This window comes from Callionymus lyra, chromosome 9, assembly GCF_982586985.1.
Source record: "Callionymus lyra chromosome 9, fCalLyr1.hap1.1, whole genome shotgun sequence".
NCBI lineage: Eukaryota > Metazoa > Chordata > Actinopteri > Syngnathiformes > Callionymidae > Callionymus > Callionymus lyra.
The window spans coordinates 8,671,104-8,694,383 of record NC_141826.1 but is presented as its reverse complement, the minus strand read 5'-3'; the positions used below and the strand labels follow the sequence as shown (position 1 = coordinate 8,694,383).

Genomic DNA, 23,280 nt, shown 5'->3' with positions numbered 1-23,280 from the left:
TTGTCAAATGTGTTTTTATTTGTCTGTTTCTTAAAAAAAACAAAAAAAAACAGGCCCTTTAAATAGGCGAACTAAGCCTGCATCTACGATAGATAATTGAATAAAAAAAAAAAGAAGTGGTTCTCCCAACAACCATGTAGTAAATCAAGTAGTTAAAGTTAAATGTTAGTTTTGTCTGTTAATAAATCAAAATATTTGTATTATTTATTTCAATTTTGACGAAAACGAATGATAGTTCTTTCTAACAATGTCATATGTTGACGTGTCATATAAAACCATAGCAATAACACGGTTTGTGTCATCGGTGTAAACAAAACAATGAGTCAAAAAATCCCCGAGCAGTACCACGTGTATCCAACGAAATAACCACGTGATCAATCACAATCCTCAACGACATAGCGTGACCGGCTCTATTACACCGTTATCTTCGCGGGGGGGCCGGCCCCCAATTATGCCCCATTAGTTAAAAAATACTTCTTTTTTTCAAAATGGTTTCCCTCGACTTAATAAAAAACGTTTTTAAAATGCATTTCCTCTCCTTTTTTTTTAGAAAAGGTTCCAACATGACCAAATAACTCCAAAGTTCGTTTCAATTTAGGGTCGATGGTTCTGTTAGAAGGTAAAGGGTCAGCCCAATACCCGTCTACCCCTCCTCCCTCCCCCTCCTCCCCTCCCTCCCTCCCTCCACGTCCCTATGAATGCCGTCGCTTCCTGCTTTTGGCGAGCTCCGTGATTGGCCGCTGCGCGCACGGTGGGCTGGACCCCGCTGAGCTCGCCTCGACTCCGGTTACAGTTGGGATCGAGCTGCGGCACGAACCGGAGCGCGCACTTTGAGGAGCCACACAAACACAACCGGCGTGGATCTACGGAGCGAGCGGATTCTTTAAAACCGGAGACGCCTCTTCTTCTACTCCGGTTCCGAGGGTTCTTTTTTTTTATATACATTTTTCGAGGAAAAAAAAGGGAGAAAGACGGAGGGACTCGCGCCGGAGTTGGAAGTAGACGCGACCCCGCCGCTGGAGCTCCTGAAAAAAAAAAAACGCCGGGAGGAATATTTACAATTCCTTTTAGAAAAAGAAGAAGAATAGCAGGGGGTTGGAGGAGGAGTGTGGAGATAACCCTGGAATGAAGTGGAGTCCGGGGGTCGCGCCGTGGAGTTGTGACTGATGGATGAATGTGGGCATCTGTAGGGGCCACGCAGCGACAGGTACACTGACAAAAGACCAGAATCTTTCTTTTCTTTTTTTGTAAAAAAAAGGGCTGAACCAACGGGTCACATTTTTGTGAGTTACCTTTTCCGAATCTCAAGGACACACACGGGGGTCTCAACAGCTCGGGGCACAAGGACATGTATCTGATATCGACCTCTCATGCCCCCGACTGATCGACGCTCGCCTCCCCCGCCGATCGACGCTGCCAGCCGGCTGAGCGACTCTCCGACTCCCCGCTCTCTCCTCGTCCAGACCTCCAGCAGCAGCAGCAGCAGCAGCAGCAGCGGCAGCATCATGGCAGGCACCGGGTGTTGGAAGTATTACCTTTGGATCTTTATCCTCATGTGCAGGTCGGCGCTACCTTCGGCCAAGTCGCTGGAGACCATCATCTGGAGCTCCCAGAATTCAAAGTAAGACTTTATTTCTTTTTAAATAACTTTTAAATAGAGGCGTTTTTTTTAACGACTTTCCACCACTTGACTTAAGAAGTGTAACAGGTCTTTAATTGTAGTAATAATGGCGATATTATAGTCGCTTCATCGTCTTTAATATCAATAAAGTTTCTCTTAGTAGTTGTACGTCTTATTTATGAGCGATTTTTCACATATTACTTTGAATTAAGTGTTGTGTTATGATGCATACAAAACTGCAGTTTTAAAGTGCTGGTGCGTACAGAGGGTTTTTTAAAGGGCATTTTTTTTTCTTATCAGTCTGAAAGTAACTTTACAGCCGCTTCACAGACGAACACACCTTTTCCTGGAAACAATTTAACAATATAAACAGTTCATCTTAAAGGGATTTTCTGAAGATTTAAGAAATAACATTGAACTTTTCACGTAATTACTAAACATAGAATATACATTCTCAACAATACCTCTTATTTAAAATTATTTTAAAAAAAATCCATTTAATAAAAAGTACTGTTTTGATCCACATGTATCTGGACTCCTATCAGGAACATTTGACTATTCAACTAAACATACAATATACATTCATTCTCAACAATACCTCTTATTTAAAACTGTTAAAAAATTAAATCCACTTAATAAAAAGTACTGTTTTGATCCACATGTATATGGACTCGTATCAGGAACATTTGACTATTCAACTAAACATACAATATACATTCTCAACAATACCTCTTATTTAATAAAACTTTTAAAAAAATTAAATCCACTTCATAAAAAGTACTGTTTTGATCCACATGTATCTGGACTCATTTGACTATTCAACTTGGTTCTCAGGTGACTAGAGTGCTTCCACCAACTTTTTTGAATATAAGCAAAGTTCAAAGGGCATTAGAGCTTTTAAATCCCTTGAATGAAACTAAGATTAAACCACTTATTTACAACATGACGAGCACTCACTGTGGTTTGGGAGCCTGTCGCTGCTGCCTCCAGTGTCTGTGTTGAGTTTCAGTTGTTGCCTCGTACTGGAGTTGAGACACATTTGTTGAAATATGGTTTGCCTTTTTAACTTTTTTTCTAAACTTTGTAATATATTTATTTGTTAAAATTAAAGTTGGCCAATTATAAATCTGTATTTCTTACAGTAAGTCGTCCATTTTTGAGACGTAAAGTTGTATAAATATCTCACAAAATGAAAGACGCGAGCATTAATATCTTCACAAACATAAAAAAACACGTAGAAGTGGATTTTAATTTATTATATTTCTATATTATTCTGCTTAATTTGTCAAAAAACAACCAGATGACTTCTCTTGATCCTGAATGGTACCACATTCTTTTAAATTCAATATGAATAATAAATAATAAAGTAAAATTTACTTTTTGTCTTTTGTCAAGTACGTAGGAAGCTGAAGCAAAACATATATTAAATATTACCATAAATGTTAGTTTAATTATCATAAAATAAAAAAAATTAAAACTTTTTTCTTTATATAAATTAAAAATTTAAATCTAAAAACTTTTTTTAATTTACTTATAAATTCACAAACCCTATAAATTATGTAAATCTAGTGTCTAACAAGTTACTTTTAATTGAAATAATTCCATAATTAAAATGCAATTAGATAACTTCCACGTAATAATTGACGGATTAATGACAGACTAAGCAGCTTCAAGGGTACTCTTGGAAAACTGAATTAAGTCCAATTAAAGATGCAAGAAAAGTATTTTCCAACAATAATTTGTTGTTATCGTATTTATTTGTCACACTGTGTCTCACATTCTTTCATCCACAAGAAAACGTGTGAAACTGTAGGATTTTTTTTCAAACAGGAAAACCACTTCAGGTAGTTTATTTTTCTTAATTGCCCTGGCAAAGTCCCTCGCTGTATTTTCTGAAGCGAGAAGTTAAAAAAAAAAAGAAAAAGCAAATCATATTCTTTTCAAAGCAACCAGAGTGAGCCCAGACTGCTGATAATAAAAAAAGCTCTCTGGTAACAATTATCACCCACTTAGACTCGACTCCCACATTTGCATGGTGTTGGAAAAGCCGTGGGGGGAAACTTACCCCAAAAATAAAAAATAAAATAATAAAAGAAGCCCCGGTTCTCTGCTGCTGTTGTGCCTGGCGTCGCGGCGCTGACCTTCATTTGAGCTCGGAGCACGCAGAGGGGAAAATGGCGAGCTGCTCTCCTCGCTCATAACCAGAACTTATTCATTCGAGTGAATCCGTGATTTATCCCCCAAATGTCAGATGTCATAGGAGCTCGTTGTGCAGTCGGTGACTATGAATATCGCTGCCATGTTCACCCGAGTGTGTGTGCGAGTGCGGCCGGGGTCCTAATGGCACCCAAGTACGGCCCATCAGCTTTTATTTGACAAAGCCCTTGCAGAGGTAGTGGAACAATGAGCGTCATCACATATTCCAGCCACCAAACTTAAGTCTGAACAAAATGAACAAAAAAAAAAAGACATTTATTGATTGATGACGTCACCATCGGGGGGAATGTCTTAAAAGGTTACCACTTTTTTTTTTTTTTAAAGGGTTTTTCCATCTGTTTCTCCGCTCGGCGCTCTTGTAAAACGTCGGACGAATATTTCATAAAGTTCACAGTGGAACAATAATGCACTCTTGCGAAGTGTTCCCCCCCGATCTAATTACCCCGCCGCTCGCCGCCGAGAAAACAATAGACAATTATCTGGCTATTTGCAGGCGTTGCAATAACACAAGACAAACCTGTTTCTCCGTAGAAGTGTATCCGTCAGCAGTGTGCGCTCATAAAAAAAAGGGGGTGATAGTCGTGGAGCAATAAGCATCCATCATCATTGTTTGTTTTTCTATCCTCTGGTCTATATTGTGGGAACACAAAAGATGCCTCTGGAAACATATCTGGGTGACTTATCTAGATTTACGATGTCTTACTTCCTGTTCCCACTTTGGGGAGCGCGGCTGCCTTTGCTAATAAATTAATCCGGGGGTTTCGCTTGTGCACAGACACAGAAAATATAACAATAGCAATGCTTCCCCACAGGCCGTGAGTTATGAGGCGAGGTATAGCGAACCAGCAGGTTTTTTTTGGGGGGTGGCGACTACTGTGTGTGTGTGTGTTTTTTCGGCCCCCCTTTTGTGTGTTTTCTCCAGATATGGATTTGCATGAGAGGAAGCCATAACTCCAACTCCGGAGTTATCAATAACCGAGGTTTGCTTAATTGATTTCCCCCCGCCGTGCCCCCGGAAGACTACATACATCATCAAAAAAAAAAGAAACATTCCCGCCCAGCACTAAAGAGTTTTAATTTGAGGTTGCACGACTGGAAGAAGAAGAAGAGCTAGTCGTGCAGAAGACGGAGAGATGTGTCAAAATGTGGCCCCGACTCGGGACGAGGGGGGGGGGGAAGAAAAAAAAGAAGTCCCAACATTTGATCAGAGCAAATCGGATTACTTCTCATTTAGTTGAGTGGGATTACGGCAGAAAATGTCACTTTGTTATGACTGATCACGTCCCATCGGTTTGGCTGAAGCCAGAGCCTCACACACACACACACACTCACACACACACACACACACACACACACACACATACATACATAGGGAGCTAAGGAATGCTGCAGTGATGCCAATTTAATGATATTCCGACAAGGTTGCCACAAATGGTTCCCTCACGTCCTCTAACCTTCCTTAGCTAATATTTACCTCATGACCCGCCGACTCTGCAGCTTGTACAGCAGAACAGGAGACAAACAAGAAGGTGGGAACAAACTGAGTCGGCTTCTCAAACACCATCAGAAAACGCGTAACACTGCGGCGTTGAAAAAGATCTCCTGTACAAGTTTCGTCTCTTGTCATGAGTTAATATTTCATATACAATACTGTATCATCTCAACCATAATTGACTATATATGTATACTATAACACCGGAGCAATATCATTGAAAAGATGGTAGATGAAGCTAAGCTAAGACACTACTTGTCCTCAATAAGACGGAAGAAATGTATACCGACAAGTTCCCCCGTTTAGTTTCCGAGTCAAACGCCGCATTCAACGTTCTCTGTTACATCCTGGTTTCATCATTACAAATCCCGAATAATTTAAACCTCATCCATCATTTAAATGATGTTTTCTTGACATTTAAAAAAGGAATCGTGGTTTCAAGTGACTCTATTTTACGATGTATTTGAAAAATCTGTAGCGTGTATAAAATGTATATTTATTGTTCATCTTATCAGATACTGCCTCGGGTAAATATGTAAAAAAGAATAGATGAATAACAATTTCAAGAATATAAGAAACAAACACTGCAGATATAGCTGGCGTCATAAATAACAAAGTTATGTTCATTTAATTTAATTTAATTTATTGTTTGTTTTATAATAATGGTCGTTGTTACTGTAACTTGCATCAACAATATACAGTTTAGATTTGATAAATATTTAAAAATTATATTTTTATATTTTAAGTTAATTAGGTGCATTTAAGTTCATTTTTAATTAATTTATAATATAAACAAATTAAATATATAAACCCTTTTAAAAAAAACAATTAAAAAAACCTTCATCAACAATACAAGTGGTCGTGCAAATATTCAAAATAGCATCATTTCTTTCTTTCTCAGTGATGCAGTTTATTTGAGAACTGAAACGTGATTTGTCAAATGAGGATCAGGTGACGGGCTCTTCAGATCAACATCTCCGTGGTGTAACATGCATCCATACTTCTGAGGGAACAGCTTCAGGCAGGAAAAACAAAACTCTTGACATGAACTCCTAACATTTCGCCGAAGCTTGTTTTTTTTCCTTCTCTGACTAACTCTCGAACCTGGCAAAACAACACCAAAACCGTAAGTGTCGGCGTCGATAAAAGTCAATCTAATGCCGGTGTTGCTGAGGGGCCCCTTACTCATCTTATTTTGCCGGCTCCTGACCTTCGCCGGCTGAGTCACCGCCGCCTTTTTAACATGCTCACATGCTCCCAAAGTTCAGCTAGTTTGATGATTAATGTGCATTTGATCAGCCCTGTGATATTTAGATAAAAATATTTACTTGATTCTCATACGGTTGCCAGATGTTCAGAGAGAAAACCAGTCGTCTTTTTTTTTTTTCGGCTGATTAGTAAACATGCTTCACATATCGTTCGGCTTGTATAAGAACAAAAGCTCTAATTAATGTTCAAGCTTTTGTTTCATAATTGGCTTTTTTTCTCCTGATAAGGTGCTGGGAAAAATAATAGTTTTTCCTCTGTTGGACTGTGTGGTAATTAGCTTTAAAAAAAAAAAAATCTCATCTTCCTTATCTGTGTTTTTACAAACGAGGGCTATCAAAGCGAATTGTTTAAAGGTTTGTTCTGGAACACAGAGAAACCTTTGGCTCTTACAAAAGTAGCAACAAAAAAGTGCTGACATTTAAAAGGAGATTATTTTTGGTGGGTGGTTAAAAAAAACAAACCGAGGGAGGGAAACTGCCACAACCTGTAGGACAAAAACTGGACCGGGAGCCGGGTTTCGGTCAAGTCGGGTGGATGAAATGTGGGCAGGGCGGTTCCGAGGACACAAAATGATTTGCTCGCCTCTGATAATGAGTTGTTAAACATTCCTGATTTGTTGTTTAATTATTCATAAAATTCCCTTTGTTGGGATTTTATTAGCATAGGTAAACATGTTTGACCTTCTATTCATATGGGTGTCGCCCTGTCGCTGATTCAGGTGCTAAAGATATTCACATCTTATCTTTAATTAAAACGGTAATTATCACACATTTGCTTGTATTGATTAAAAAAAACCTTTTTGGTGTAGAAAATGCTATGCTTGGTTCTTTTGCTAATGAAAACTTAAAGGTAGACTTAAACAAAACTGTCTGTTTAAAAAAAAAAAAAAACCAACAACGTATATGTTACATTTTAACTTCAAACTGTATTTAGAATGTATCTAGTTTTGCTAATAAAAGCTACAGAATAACCTGTTTTAGAACTTGTTTAAGCTGCCAGGTTACATGTTTTTGTTTTTTTTATTCTAAAGCATACTTGAAAAACCATAACAGCAGCAATAGTGGTTAATATGTATTTTAGCTAATTTATTAAACTCTTTCCTTTTCCTGTTTTTGTTAGTATTAGTATTACTTAGGCTTTAAAACTGTTTAGAAGTTAGCAATAACACTTAAACAATAAAAGGCATCTATCTTTGTTTATTAAACAACATGCTAGCTTAGTTTTTTTCCTAGTATTTGTAAAAGGAGACTATTTAGACGTTAGCTTTACCACACCTACGATAAAAGGTATCTATCTTTGTTTATTTTATAGCGCAAAATGCGTCTTATTCTAGTGAACGCTAACATGTAGACTCCACTAAATAAAATGTCATAATTACATTTGAACCTTAAACCATAGTATTGAAGTGAAAAAGAATATATCTAATTTTGCCAATTTAAGCTAACTAGTAACCTGTTTTGGCTTCAACCTTTTGATTTATTTTTTTCATAGCAAGTTGTGGAATAACTTAGTTATCTTAGTTTGTTGCAATGAAAGGCGATAGTGATTAATATTTAATTTCATTTAATTTCATTCTACAGGATGCTAACAGTATTAGCTAAAAGCTCAACTAAAAGTTAGCTATAGCCCATCTATGCTATGTTTATTTAATCCCACAACATGATAGCCTAAATCTTGCTAACAAAAGCTAATGGCTCACTTGAGTAGCTGCCACTACTCTGACCTGCATCAACGTACCGGCTAAAGTAACGCATCCGAACCGGGGGTCTGCAATGTACGGGGGCCACTCGGCGACTCGGCGACCGGTGCAATTCAAGCGATGTCCCGTTCTTAATTTAGAACCCCGTCTTCTTAAAGTTCGAAAGGTTGCAGACCCCTGGTCTTACCTGGGCCCTGTGACCAAGGTCAGGGTTTTTTTTTGTTTTCTCCCCGCGACAAGCCCCCCTGTGTGCCCCCTTTTCCAAGGAACACCTACCGGCGCTCCGGGGCCCCCCCCCTTCCCTCCACTTCTACGACTGTGATCGTGTTTCCCTTCTGATAGAGATCTCATTACACCCAGAGAGGACTTAGAGAGTGAGCCCCACTCGGAGAGAGCGAGGGCCAGTAAGAAATACTTCTGGACAGCAACTGGCCCCCGCTGCAGTAAAGGCTCCCTGTGTCTCGCTCCGAGGACAGCTGCGTTTGCTTTTATGTGTGTGCACTTCTGAGTCTGTTGTTTCAGGGCCGTGCTGCGACAGATTCTCCGTCGGGTGATCTACGTGGGGCCACCTGGGCTACGAGAGGGGTCGCGACAGCACTTCGGGATATTTCGGGGAGCGGGGGTTGGGGGGGGGGAAATGTTTTCTTTTCCTTCTTGTTTTTTCCCTCCAGATGGACTTACTTTATCCGTCGGCGGTTTGGCCGCCACGTCGCTGAAAACTGATCACATCGTGATTTTTTTTTTGCCTTTTCGGCGCTTGATTGATGCAATTATTTCTTTATAGTCGTGCCGCAGAGTTGCAGCCAAGTTGGTATACGTTTCATTTGCAACGAATGGTGTGTTTCAACGCTCGTTTGTCTGTCGATGATGTAGATATTTTGACATATTTGCATTTTTTCGGTCTAAACGCTGCGGGGAAACTGGTTATGGATCAAGTCATCGGACAAGAGAGCCTTTGTTTTTCGCGATAGAAACCCTGGCAGCGACTTCCTGCTAATATAACATTGCAGACAAGTGTAACAGAGGACACGGTTTATTGTGTTTGTCTACACCAGAGCTGCACAATATTAGGAACAAAGTGTGCTGAATTATTGAAATGGAGCCACAGACTGTTGTACCAACATTTCTTCTCGACTCCACGTCTGTGGTTTTAAGTTCAAATTCTTCATCTCAAACACGCTGTAAATCCCCTTTTGATTTTCCCTGCTGCGTCTGCTCTCTAAATCAAATTGTAAAAGAAAAGTTCTGCTATTATACGATTATTAAAAATCCTTTGAATCACTTTTTAAATGTTAGCAATAACATTTTATATTTGTTTGTTTTCAATAAACTAGCTTTAATAGTTGGCGTAGAACAATCATGAGGACCTTTTAAATGTTAGTACTGTATAATTGTTTTCTAGATTATAGCTATAATCGTAAAAATAGATAAATCATAATGGCGTTAAAGCGTTAGCTTAGCATACGTTTTTTTATATGATAACTATAATGGTCAAGATAGAACAATGGAAGAACGTCTTACTGTTGCTATAATTGTTTGTTTTCTAAATCTGTTATCGTAACGACAGAACAATTATAATTGCGTTCAAATGTTAGCATTGTATTAATGTTTACGTTTTCATATAATAGCTGTAATAGTCAAGATAGAAAAATCACAAGGACGTTTTATAATTGCCGTAAATTTTTTTTACTACACAGTTACTAGCACTCATAGCGCAAATGCTAATACATTTTAGCATTTGGAATACAAAAGTTCAAGTTTTTAAACTTCAAAATAAAATGGTTGCCGAAGAATGACAGCTATCTGCTAAAATTGAAGCTAAATTATTTTGATAGCTTAACAAGGAACTGAATATATATTAGCATTTTAGCTGTTTGCTAGCTACGTTTAAGTTCAGGTCACTTCTAAAATCTAACTCGATTGCTAATATAATAAAGAAAAGAAACAGGATCTTAAAATAACAACAAAAAAACATTCCAGTCTATTTTAGAAAAGTGTTTTTCCACAAAGTACACAGCCATTAAGTTTTCAGCACAGCTAACTCCTCACAGTTTGGGAAGTTTCTACAGAAAAAGAAACAATAAAAAGTTTTTCTTCATGAGTCATCGTCCCAGAACCGTCCATTATCTCAGTATGTGAAACATTATGATAATACGTGTATTAGTAGATTTAGAAATGCTCATTTTAAGGTGTGCAAAACGGTTTTGAAAAGCAAGAATATTATTTGGCATATAACAAAAACATGTTTTTTATTTTTAACGATTGTCAAATCCAGTTTGTTGCTGCGCACGTTGTTACCAAGGTGAAACTGCACATTAAGATCCCTGATTTAGAAGGTAATTACGTCCCGTGGTTACAAGCCCACTTGTTTTTCCAGCCCCGAAAATTTCGGCGGCAGTTCCCTGTTAATTTACGGCTTCATACCGTTATTAAAAAACACTACGTCTCCTTGTGAACGGCACACGGGCATAAGCCCGACGGAAGTGAATAAGTGCCCGAGAGTGCGTGTCACCGCGCCATTGTTCTTTGTGTCCGGCCACAGTGGAGCATTAAGGAAGTGTGAGGGAGCGTGCCAGTGTGAAAGTGTCGAGGGCCGAGCGCAACCGAGAGAGAGTGGAGTGGCTGAAACAGTGGCCGCCTCACAGCCTGTTAGTGACTCGGCTTCATTAGACGGAGGCCTGGCTGGCAGCGGCCACTGAGGAAGTTCCCACCAGCTCAGACGCTTTGCCAAAGCTTCCCCCCCACCTCCGAAGATTACGGCGTGTCTCCTCGCCCGGCGCTCTCGCGGAATCGCCCGAGAATGAAGCGACGCAGATTACAGGAAGTTAAAAAAAAAGGGGGGGTAAATGAATGGGGCAATGTTGGCCCTTTTGTTTTGCCATCTTGGTTCCTTTTTTTACATACGCGCCGTTGAAAATAAAAGGGGATTAAACAGAAGAGGAAAGGGAGCTGATGCGGTGCGTTCAATCGCAGCCCAGGGCTCAACCGCACATCCTTTCAGTCCGGCGTTCAGCTCCCAGATTACTTCCATGTGTCAGCGAGAGGTGGAAAGAGAGTGAGGAGGAAGAAAGAGGGGAAAACGCAGGCAGACTGGGATTGGTAGAGATCAGTGCCGGTGTGGGACAGTGGAACGGATCTATGTGACAGCCATCTCTAAAACCATTACCCTCGCGAGCTCCCACTCGGGGAACTCATAACCTCCTCCTCTGGACTTGAATCTTTCCCAGAACCCCCTTCTCCGTCGGGCGTGCAGCCTCACCCTTTAAAGACATCCCATCACATGCGAGAGCGGTCTGTTTTCTGTGGCGGAGTTGAATTTACTGCGCACCGAGATCTGGTGGCGAGGTCCCGCCAATGAAAGTGACGGCTGGGTTTGAACAAGAAAAACAAGTTTGTTAACTCCTTTAAAAGAGGGGGAAAACAAGAGTTTATACGGAGCTGGAGTACAGGAGTACAAACGTATTTCTGCCAGATTCTAAAAACTTCCTCGTGCAATGATTTACAAGGCTGTCAGCAAATCTTGGCTGAAATCAGGCACAGCGCAGTCCCAAAAAATACTTTTGGACCTATATTCAGTACATATACATGTCACTTTTTATCTTCCTCCATTTAAAACTAAAAAAGCCTTAAACGTAGTAACATAAAGAAAACCTTTTTCTTTTCCTAATTCTACTATAATTTACAAGCAATATGACATTTGTGAATTTGGTTTTGTTCCCGGTCCAACATGTGTTTCCCCTTCTTTTTAAAAACTTTTATAATGAAATTCAGGCAACTCGCATATGTAGGCATTTTTTAAAAGTTGATACACTCGTTTTTCAATATTATAATGCAGCATATTGACACTAAATATTGAAATGCGGATTTAAATCATTCATATTAATTCACAAAACCGACAAAGTTTTTCTCTCCATGTCTCATGTTTCTGTGAACTGAAAGTTGTGAATATAACAAACCAGAAAAGCACTGAGACGGTGCATACCTCTGCCAAGGTGTCAATTTCACATTAACTTTTTATATGATGCATCAAACAATGTTTAAATGAAAGTATATAAAAAAACGACCCCATATAACATATAAGAAGATGTGATTTATCAGTTTAAATAAATTATTATGGTATGTTTTGTTAGTTGTGTATAGTTCTGAGCTTATGTGAAAGCCGTCCAAGTAAATAAGGTAACTTTAAAAAAAGTCAAGGTTTTTTATTCACAAATGACACTACTAATATAAACTCCTCGGCAAGAGTTTTATCTTGCCCTTTAAAGTATGTATTTTATTGAATATTGTTTTGATTGTTTAAGCTTTGTGACCCTGGTCTGGAAAAGTGCTCTATAAATAAAAATGACTTACTTACTTACTTACTTATAATGCAATACGTTTATAAAATAGCAATAAATAATTTAAACATTTCTCCAAAATTGGGGCTAAAATGTTTAGAAAATTGAGATTTTTTCTAAATCTGTTTACTTACTGTAGTTAAGTACAAAAGTTTAGAACAAAGTCAATAAAATAATCAATATATGCTGATTCATCACGAAAAAGTTAGAGCTATAATCCGGCACCAGGCATACATATTGTGTTTGGAATATATTTCATGCAGATTTTTTCCCTCTTCCTCCTAAATCTCTTTAATGTTTTTATGGTTGTATCGTTAACCCCGAAATGCGCGGGCAGCTGAAGTGCTTTGCAAAAGTGCTAAATGTAAACATTGTTTTTGTGCCACTGATCCCCGGAGATCCAACGGTTCCTGTTACTTACTGGTCGTAATTGATCTGTCACAGTGATTACGGCTCCTGACATGTATGTTGGATGGGTGTAGGAGAAGGAAGCGGACTTGGACATGGTCACATATGACGCATCAAAGGAGACATTTACCCATTTGTATGAACAAATATTGTTGAGTCGTTAGATCGTGTCTGACCACGAAAAAAAAAAGGCTTTGCCTCCGTAATGAAACATGATGTCTGCACCAAAAAAGAACCCACTCGCCCTTGTTCCCTATAGAAGTCTTGTGATACATATTCCTTCACGTCCCGGATGACGGGATGAAGCATTGCGGCTCCCGAACCGACTCGGAACGTGTCATTAATGATCATCACGGAGCTCTTTGTTCACTGTTATGGGTACACTAATGGAGTGACACTGTAATTGAATGGAGTGCTAAGATAATAGAATGATCGAATGATAAAGTGGAATAGTCGTGGAAGCAAACTCTCCGCTCCCGAGGGATACCCCCGTAAAAGTGTGTCAGCGTGGCAGATGGGTGGTCCGCCGTCGCTCCCCCCCCCTCCCTCCCTCTCCACGTGTTAATTATAAAGCATCATAATCCATCTATGGCGTACAGAGGCAAGACATGGAGACTATTAGGGGGAGCATGGAAATGGCACAGAGTATAATCCTCAGGACTTTACCACTATTAGGCTCCCCAGGCATCCAGCAAAAACCACTCATTTCTCCAGTAATCTAGTTTGAGCGGCTCCTTTCTTGTTCCCTCGTGCTCCCTCTGTGTGTCTGCATTTGAAAATTGTGTTCCCAATTCTGTGATGTTAACTGGAAGTTTGATTTATCTTTTCCCTCCATGCCCACGGGCGAGATAAGAGCCAAGACAGCATTTGATTTGTGTGTCATACTGTGTGTGTGTCACTGTTAACCCATTCTGCCAAGTCCTGGCTCAGCTTTTTTTATTTTTTTTTCTAAGCAAACTCCCAGCATGCTCCCAGTCCCCCTTGTGTTGTCAAGAGGAGCTGGAAGAAAGGGGCCCATAGGGCTCCCGCTGCTCCCCGGCCCCTCTGCCCACGACGGCCCGGTCCTGGGATTTGCTGTGTGCCGGGTCTCTGTGTGGCAGCTGTGACTGACGCTTCAATCGCCCCTCGCTGGGACACCCCAGCACAACCCCGCATTCCCTTTCACGCCTCGGAAACGGGGTAGAAAAAGACAATTACACACATATTCAGCGACCTCCTCTCGAGCTCTGCATTCTTGTGGAGGATCTATAAAAAGTTCCATCCACTTCGGAGAGTCTCGTCTAAACTACTTCCAAATGAGTTTAGTTGTCTGGATCGCCCGTCTGCCGTCCTGTTTATTTTATTTTCCTGGGTCGTCCTCGCTCCAAAGTAAACAGCACGACTCCTTTAAATTCCCCTTGATATTTAGAAAATGTAAGTAATGGAAAAAGATTGGAGCCCTAAAGTGGAGTTAATACTATCATGTATGGATTGTCGGTAAATCGAGTTTGTCTCGGGGCTATTGAGGCGGGATTCATGAAGCCAGCGGGATTTAAGTCTCTTAATTGAATTATTTTGATTGCCGACTTGATTGATGGAGTCAGATGCGCTTTTCCATGAGTTTTTTTTTTTTTTTTTCGGTTCCGACTAATTCGTCTTCCAATAGAGCCAGATACCAGACAGATACAATAGGAACCTGCAATCAATCACAACCCCGACTGCCATTTCCATGGAGAAAAAATGTGCCTGCCATGAGGTCCGAGTTCCACCAGCCATCCGGACGACATAAAACCAACAATGACATCAGATAGTCGAGCACTCTAAAGTCTAATCTTCCCATAATGCCACGCTAAACCCCACAGAGACCCACGGCAGGGAGAAAGGCTTTTTTTTTTGTTATGCCCCGACGGCGGCTCCTCCTCCTCCCATTGGCCTCTGGCGATGTGTGTGTGTTTGTGTGTGTGTTCATGCATGTAGGAGAAAGAATTCAACAGTGAATGGAGATGTCACTGTCAGACTCCGGCCTTCGCATGAAGCCCCCTCAGAATGGGCCATATTGGCAGATTGTCTTTGTGTGTGTTGAGCGAGCGGGTCAGTCGGGGGTCCACCGTTTTTTTCCCCTCTTTCCACGCCGAGTTCCTGGAGTTCTTAAGGCCAATGATTGCGGCGCGGCAGGTCTATATTTCATCCCGTTCATAAGAGCAAAAAGGCTGTTTCATCTCCCGTCACACATGTTTCCCATTAGACGCGTGTTTATTCTCCCCCATGATGTGAGCGGCCGTGGAAGCTTCTCATCTCTTCTATATTGGAAATAGCAGCGAAGGTCCGCTAAAGCAAACACAATCTTTCCCCCCCCCAAAAAAAACCTTCGCTTTATGAACCTCGCAGGGAATTAGACCGCAGGTGCAGCGCCCTTGGTTGGACGTCACGTGCATTGACGCATTTTTTTTGTCTGTTCCAGTAAAGCTCCGTGATATAACGTTTCACCCCGACATTCTAATTTGGTAATCGGCCCCTTCTTCCTGTCTGATCTCTGCACTGAAAAACTTTCACTTCTTTTCTTTTTTTTGTCAGTCCCCAGCTGTGAACCATAACAGCCTGAGCCTCCACCGCATCGTTTTCTTTGTAGACTTTAAAAAAGAGAATTTTTAACACACTTTACGTCGCTTCGTTTGTTGACGTTTCTGATTTATTTATACACATGTGACGGCGGCACCTTCGTGTCAAGCACCACCAGCTTGACTGTGCATTAATGCCGATTGGGTCAAATTCACATTTGAAATATACATGAATACATGAATATATTTATTGTCGAGAATCTCAGCCCCGCATGCGGGTAAGTCTCATTTCCTTCCAGTGTGGCTGTGGAATGGAGTGGCGTGATCCTCACAGGCGCCCGTCATGCGGTCACCCCAAAAAAAAAAAGAAAAAAGAGCCGCCTGGTGCACTTCTCGCACAATGGAATGACCGAGGGAAAAAGGGGAAATGATTTTCCTCCTATTCGGGGGGACCAAGGCAGCGGGCTTCAAAGTAGTTTCGCCCCGGCTCAGACTTGAACCAGTTTTCCCCCTGCATTAGATGTGCGTCCCATGATGAGCCTTTGAAGGAGGGCGAGCGTTTCTGGCGCGGAGATTGCGATTGCATTGCACGGCTGTTATGGTCCGGCTACGCTCGCGGACTTTCACCGACTTCAGCAGGATTTTTCTTTTTTTTTTGGGGAGGGTGCTTCACTCAGCATAATGGACGAAAAAAAAAACGTGTTGACCCGAAAGCCACAATGTGAGGACGGAACAGCTGCAGTGTCACGTTCGGATCTATACACACACACGCACTTATATCACACTAGAGGTAGTGTGCACTTACGTGTGTGTGTGCGCCCGCTCAGGAGTCAGCTGTGGTTGGCTTGTGGAGATTACAGTCGAGTGTGCGTTACAGATGGCGGTAATAATGATCAGATAGCCCCTTGTAATGTAGACGGGCCCACGTTTGTAATGGCTTCCTAAAACAACACATGGAGCGTCTTTACGAGGCCACAATCCGCCTGGTTATCACAGAGCAAACTGTGCGAATGAGAATAGCGTCATGTCAAACAAGCCATTTATTATCCCCGCGCATCACCACGCACGCGGATTTTCATCCCAACACCGACGGCAACCGGCGTCTTTCGCCCGCTCCGGGCTTGTTAAAGGCGAGCGTTATCGGAGGAGACGCAGGCTCCCGCTGCACCAGTTAGCCCGTCCTCCCCTTTTACATTCACCGTTAATGAGCCTAATGATGTGTGTCTCCGCGATTGCATCAGTCAATATGCTGTTCAATATGGGTTTTTTAGAAACCCTTCTGACAACTTCAGCATGTCTGCCTGGATAAGATCTCCACCCCCCCCCAATCCGAAAAAGGGAGGAAGGAAACGGCAAAGTAATTTGTCTTGGATTGGATGGAACACGTGTCGCTGTCTTTTACAATCATGACTCCAGATTGTAAACAGACAATAGACGTGTCACTCAAACTCCCTGATAAGAGGCGTCTCTTTAAGACGCAGGCAGCAGCTGGGTATTTAAAGCATTGTGTCCCAGTTACAAGAGCGTCTTTCATATGTGGAGATCTTTTGTTATCTGATAAATATACTTCTTCTTCTTCGCCGGGTAAACGGAAGGGTGCACCTGCGTACGGCTTCGGTTGGCGTACGTGGCATTTCATGTGGGTCCCCGAGGATGTTTCAGCTCAGAACGTAAAGTTTCTTCAATGGAAAATGTTAGGTTAGTCGGGCAGATTCTCTTCTTTAATAATGCATCGTTTCTTGTGCAACAACTTTAAATCTCGTTTTAATAGAAATGATCCATAAACCTAGCCCTGAATTGTTAGTTAGACACCTTTAGCTTTTTTGTTTAAATCTCAAGCAATTAAGTTTTCATTTATTTAAATTAAAACCATTTATTTCACAACTTTAATGGGAATTATTAACTTGACCTCGCATGGAGGTCCATCCCTCTCCACTACTTTCTCAGTAATGGTGACCTGTGCAGCTCCCATAAACCTTTGCCGCCCAGTCAACCAATTACTGCTGTCGATCACCCTGGACATAGAATTGGAATACAGTAGCAACCAATCGGAAACCACTAAATATGCAGTGTGCAGGAAGGCATCATGGGAGTTTCCTATTTAGTTGACACCATAAATAAGGTTGGTGTGGTATTAATGCCTCCCACTAAGTTATGTTGTTGTGTTGAAGTTGATCTACTGTTTAAATAAATCACCTGTTTGTAGCTGTATGACTAGAAGCATTGCTATTCATGACTGCATATAGGGAAGTACCTCTGTATATGATCGCAGTTCTCTTTCTTCACAATGCTTTGTTGCATGACAGATCAGAAGACAGTATTCCCAGTGGTAGTGTTGATGTTTTAAGTTGGATGAATCATTTTCTAAAAAAAATATTTTATGCATGAAAAGAAGCGCAACAGTTAATAGTCAGGGATGGATGCACCTTTTAAAACAATTCTGAATGCTGTTGCAATACAATTTTGGTCTTACTGAAACCAGAGTCCTATCAAACCAATGTATGAGTGTCACTGGCAGTTGTGAAGTTGGGAATAAATTACAAACCATGTACTTTGTAATTTTATTGTATTTGATCTGGAGCTCTTGAAATATCTGGTCGACGATGAGTCAAATGGTCCATAGATTCCACCCAATAATATTTATAGAGCGCTTTTCCAGACCATACTTAAAGATCAAGACAACACCAAGACAAACACAGGAAGCTAAATACGAAGTATAATGGAGTTAGCGTCATGTCTATGTCATGACCTTACATTTCTAAAGATGTATATCAACCATAAGAATAAAAAGCATTTGACATTTCAAGCCTCGTGGGCTCCTCGGCGCAACATTTCCCTCAAACCCCATGTCGCTGCAGACGTTGGAACCCTAGACGAAAATAAGAAGTGAATCATGACGCCGGCGGGGCTGGTGGTACACATTTTTTTGCACATGTAAATATGGAGATCGCTGCACGTGTGCAGTATTGTGGAGCTCCGGTGTTTATTATTCAGAGAGGATTTGATGTGAATTTTCTTGCTGCAGTCTGCCAAAGACTGGGCATATTATCTTGACCTCAAATTCAATTTCTTTCCTCTCTGCATCTGAATAGAAAGCCATATGATTATTAATAGATATATAAATAAAGCTCAGTGCCTACAAAAGGAAGGAAAAAGAGCAGGCGTGGACCTCTGTGACTCTAAGGAAAGCTTTCTTTTATAAAGCTAGCGGCGTTTGATTGATCTGTCCCGTGGTCTTGATCCCGGGGCTCGGCTGATTAAACCTATCCATCAGCTCTTCTTATCAGTGCCCTAACAGATCGACTGCAGGACACCGAACTAAACCCCCTTTATTGTTGTTACACAGAAAAAGTCAAAGGCTAAGGACGGCCAAGCAGGGGAGGGGCTTTTTCTAGAACTCCTCAGAAAACCTCACTTTGTTGTTTCAGAGGTGAATCTTTTTTTTCTCTCTCCACCGATGAGATAAGCATCTCTCGTCATGAGTGACACACACTTAGCCACACATGGAGGGAAAAACCTCTAAATGAGGTCGAAAGAGAAGCGCTGTAGATTTTTTTTTTTTCATCTCAAGGAGAAATCAAAAAAAGTAATGTTTCCTGTCTAGGAAGTGTCAGATCACCACTAGTGCCATGCTCCCCCCACACCAGGTCACAACTCTCACCGACCGTCAGCCAGATAATGACATCTCTTTCACTGACAGGCTGTCATTCACACGTGCGCGCGTGGGTCCGCCGTGCACGTGGACAGGGCTGGAATATGCATGCAGACCTGCGCTTCTTACCGGGGAAACGAGGGGCAGACACTCGCTGATATGAATCATCGGAGCCATTTGCAAGTCAAATTGCCGCTTTCATAAGACGTGCCTGTTATTTTTTCTCGAAAATAAATTTGAGTTGCTCATCACGGCGGCGACTGGTAAAGCAAATACATCACGGGGACTAAAACGCGGGATGATTGCATGCCACTTTGCTCTCGTTTATCCGCGAGCGTCTATTACCGTCATGTCGTCAAGTCCGGGACCCAAAACAGGGGCGTCGATGCGACCAGATGGGGTGTTGTAAATAATTCCAAGATGTGAGATGTGCGCACGCGATGAAGTCACCCTTCTCATTTAACCGTCATCTTGTAAACACCTTGACATGGTCTGTGGATCCGCGCGACGCGTTCATTTATTTTGGTCGTCCTAAACTCCTGCGATCAAAGCGTTAATTGACAGTCATTTTCAGGGGCGTCCACAACCAAATTGCTGGCTATAGCTTAAATCAGGTAAAATAAAAGACTCTCTCTGAGCTGATTTGTGACCTCGCTGTGTGCCTCCAGATGGTGGTCCACTGGTGTCATATTTCCTGAATATTCATCCTTTTTAGCGTCCCAATATGAGCCAGAAATCTTCAATTTGGTAATGGCATCACGGTCGGTTGCTGCAGTTGATTTATCGATGGCTTTTGTGCAAAAACCTCCTTTAAACCTGCTATGTATTTGATTATTTTTCCAGTGAACAAAGGGAGGTATCAACAATGATGGGAGTATTCTCAGCAGACGATCGTGTAGTTTGATGTTGGATCAATCTGAACGAATCATTTGAGAAATACAACAACTTTTCAGTGGGTGGCCTGATTCCACTTTCAAACAGAATAGAAATGAATCCGTTGAAGATGAGGATCATCACACAGCACTGGAATCAAGGAAAAGCTCAATCAACAGTATTAAAGGAACCGTAATTTCAAGTCAAACGTTAAATATTAATAATGAATCTTGAATTTCCCCTTTAAATTGCACTCGAGTAAAATGTTTTTACTCATCATGACATCTAGCTATCTAGGTTTATGACTCAATAATGGATTTGAATGAAATGTTGAGGAAATGCTTCAAATTTGGACCCAAGAATGTTTTTTCAACCATTATCACTTTGTTGAGGACAGTAGGAGCCAACAGCACAAGATCCTTCTCATGGCTACTGTGTGTGTTTCCTGCTGTCCCTCTTAGCTCATTGCTATCATGGAATTTGAAATGCTTGAAAGCCGGGATCTTAATCTCAACTGGCCAGGGGGGACATTCTTAAGGAGACTGGGCCACGGGTGGTGGGGGGTTTGGGTCTTTGAATAACGTGATTCTTATTTTGTCGTTTAAAGTTTTAGTGATTTTTGATGGGTTTAACTGTGAATTTTGGCCAGTTTTTTGTTTAAATTGTGTTATTTATTTTCCAAATATGTTCCATCTTCACAATACAATCAAGGCTATAAGATAAAATTAGATGTGATGATTATCTACAACTTGCAACATGTTGAACAGTTTTTCAGTCTCTTGCTAAAACTTGAACAAGCTCCGCAAAATATCTTGTCGTCATCATTTTTGTAATGCAATTTGATATAGTTTGATGCTTGTTTGATCCTCTTTGTTTTAGTACGACATCACTCCTGTTCTTGTACAGGTTTTTATCAGCTTTCTTTTGCCGTATACATCTTAATCAACAATAAAAATTCCCCTGTTGTTTGTCTTCCCCATCAGAAAAGGTACTAAAAACACATTTCCAACAGTGCACCAACGCTGACTCCCCCTTAAAAATTGTTCCCATAGTCACATTTCAGCTTCTGCGTATCAGCTCTTCAAAGAGTCTTGTGCAAATATTCACTCTTAATTTCCCTACTGTGTGCATCCGTCTGCAGGTCCGGACTCGAGAAAAAAACCCAACCTCATAAAAAACCCTTTCAAACAAATGCCCTTAAGATTTTTCAACCGGCGTACATGTTTTATAACGATTTGGAGTCGTGACATCACAAAATTAAATACTGTTGGAGTTTGCAACTTTCTGGCAGCCATCAAGTTTACACAGCCAAAAGTTCACCGTGGAAGAAGATGGTTTATAGATATCCTGTTGCAGCATGTCTCACAGTAGCAGGTGTGGACCTGCGAGCGCCCCAAAGCGCCTCCAGTGATTTTAAAGGAGGGGGGGGGGGTTTCAGAAGTTGCATGCGTGGCACATTCATTAACCTGGTATCCTGCTAATCTCGTGGCTAATTCATTTAGTTCTCGGAGCGCTCCCTTGTATTAATATCTTCCCCGTGTGCCGCCGCTCATGGGATGCTACGGCGGGAGCGTAGCCATGGCGATGATTGTGTCAATTATTTTCGCCGTCAGATGAGTGATATCCCGGAGGGGCCGTCTCTGGCTTGTCCAGGCCCGGTTTCGAGAGGCTCTGATTAGAATTGCAAATGGCCGCCAAGTGTTGTGTTTATTGTGCGTCTCAATATTGGAGACAATCAGACGAATCAAAGCCCTCGGCTGGAGAGACGGGAGGAAGGGGATCGGGTGGGCCTCTCAGGCTGGCATCGGTCTCTCTCGCCATGTGTGTGTATAGGTTCTGAAGTACACGGCCACAGCTGGAACGAGAAACTGACACAGAAATCTAGTGCACTCCATCATCTGTAGTGCGTCAGGCCTCTCGCACGGCTGAGAAATATTAAACGCGCCTTATGATAATGAAAGGCGGCCCCCCGACATAAATATCAAAGTGCTGAAGGAAAGAAAATGTCTTGTACGTTTGCTCGTAACACTAATCTGTCATTGATTTCATTGCTTCCTGAGTCATTAGTGCAGGAATTATCAGCTTTTCATCAATGAGATTGACTTTTTTTTTCTTTTTTTTCTTCTCCCGTCCTCCCGGGGGCTGCGGATGAGGTGAATCAAGCAATCGCACAGATAAATTACACTTCTGTGATCAAATCCTGCAAATGGAACCTTTTGGCAGCGAGCCCTTGTTATGGCCGGGTGACCAACTGTGGCGCAAAGTGCTCTAAACACACATTTTCCCTGCAAATCACCAGTGAATTGTTCTCCCTCAATGATCGTCCATTACCCCATTATTGACTCGCTGTTTGTACAAGATTCGGTAGAATCCATCTGAAAGCCATCCAACGCTGTTGTGTGAGAGAGCTCGCGTTTGGCTCACCATGTAATTCTGTCTGTCAGTCCAAGTACAGAGTGGCTCGTCTCCTTTAGTTTCACGATTGTTGTATTCTAAAATCGTGTGTAGGATGGGACTGAAGCCACAACTGATTGAAATTACTGCCAAAACTCGCATTGACAATTGACAATTCATTCATGATTATTTCATAAACTACAAGTCATCACGTCATGGGTGACATTGAGAATTATTATTTTCCGATAAACAGAATTGGCTGGAAAATATTATGGACGGTCCTTTTTTGGCATTTGAAGTATCATAGATGGCAATACATTTTATTCGACCGCATTTGGAAGTTGTTTTCTGAAACCTGCTGGCATACAAAACATAAAATGGGATTAGGTATCAATCGAAAACCTTTGGTACAAATACCTTCACTTTGATACTAGTTCCTGAACTATCTATCAATACCAATTTCGTAAGATCAAATCTTACAAAAAGAAAAATATTTTACATCTAGTAAAATGTTTATCGTTTCACATTTGGTTAAACAACATATTGTAAGTTATGATAATGACCTACGTGATTTGGAAAAGGACAAACTAAGTCACTAAAATGAACCAATTTGCTTATCAAACAATCACAATACAGATACACTTAATGTAGATAGCTTTGTATATCAATAGAAGCTTTAACGTTCTACTTGTGTATATATATTCCTACAAACGTTAATTGTATGTATTTTTTTACCACAAAACGTCCCTGGCATTCACATATTCGTTACAGCAAATCACTG

General features: G+C 41.1%; 1 protein-coding gene across 1 annotated transcript in view; it reads left to right on the top strand.

Moving 5' to 3' along the window:
- Positions 1–816: 816 nt before the first annotated feature.
- Positions 817–23,280, top strand: part of efnb1 (ephrin-B1) — an 89,418-nt gene continuing 66,954 nt past the window's right edge. Inside the window, exon 1 of the mRNA XM_087798405.1 lies at positions 817–1,621. Within this exon, the coding sequence (XP_087654531.1) occupies positions 1,371–1,621 (251 nt within the window). The 5' untranslated portion in view covers positions 817–1,370. The remainder of the gene's footprint in view (positions 1,622–23,280) is intronic.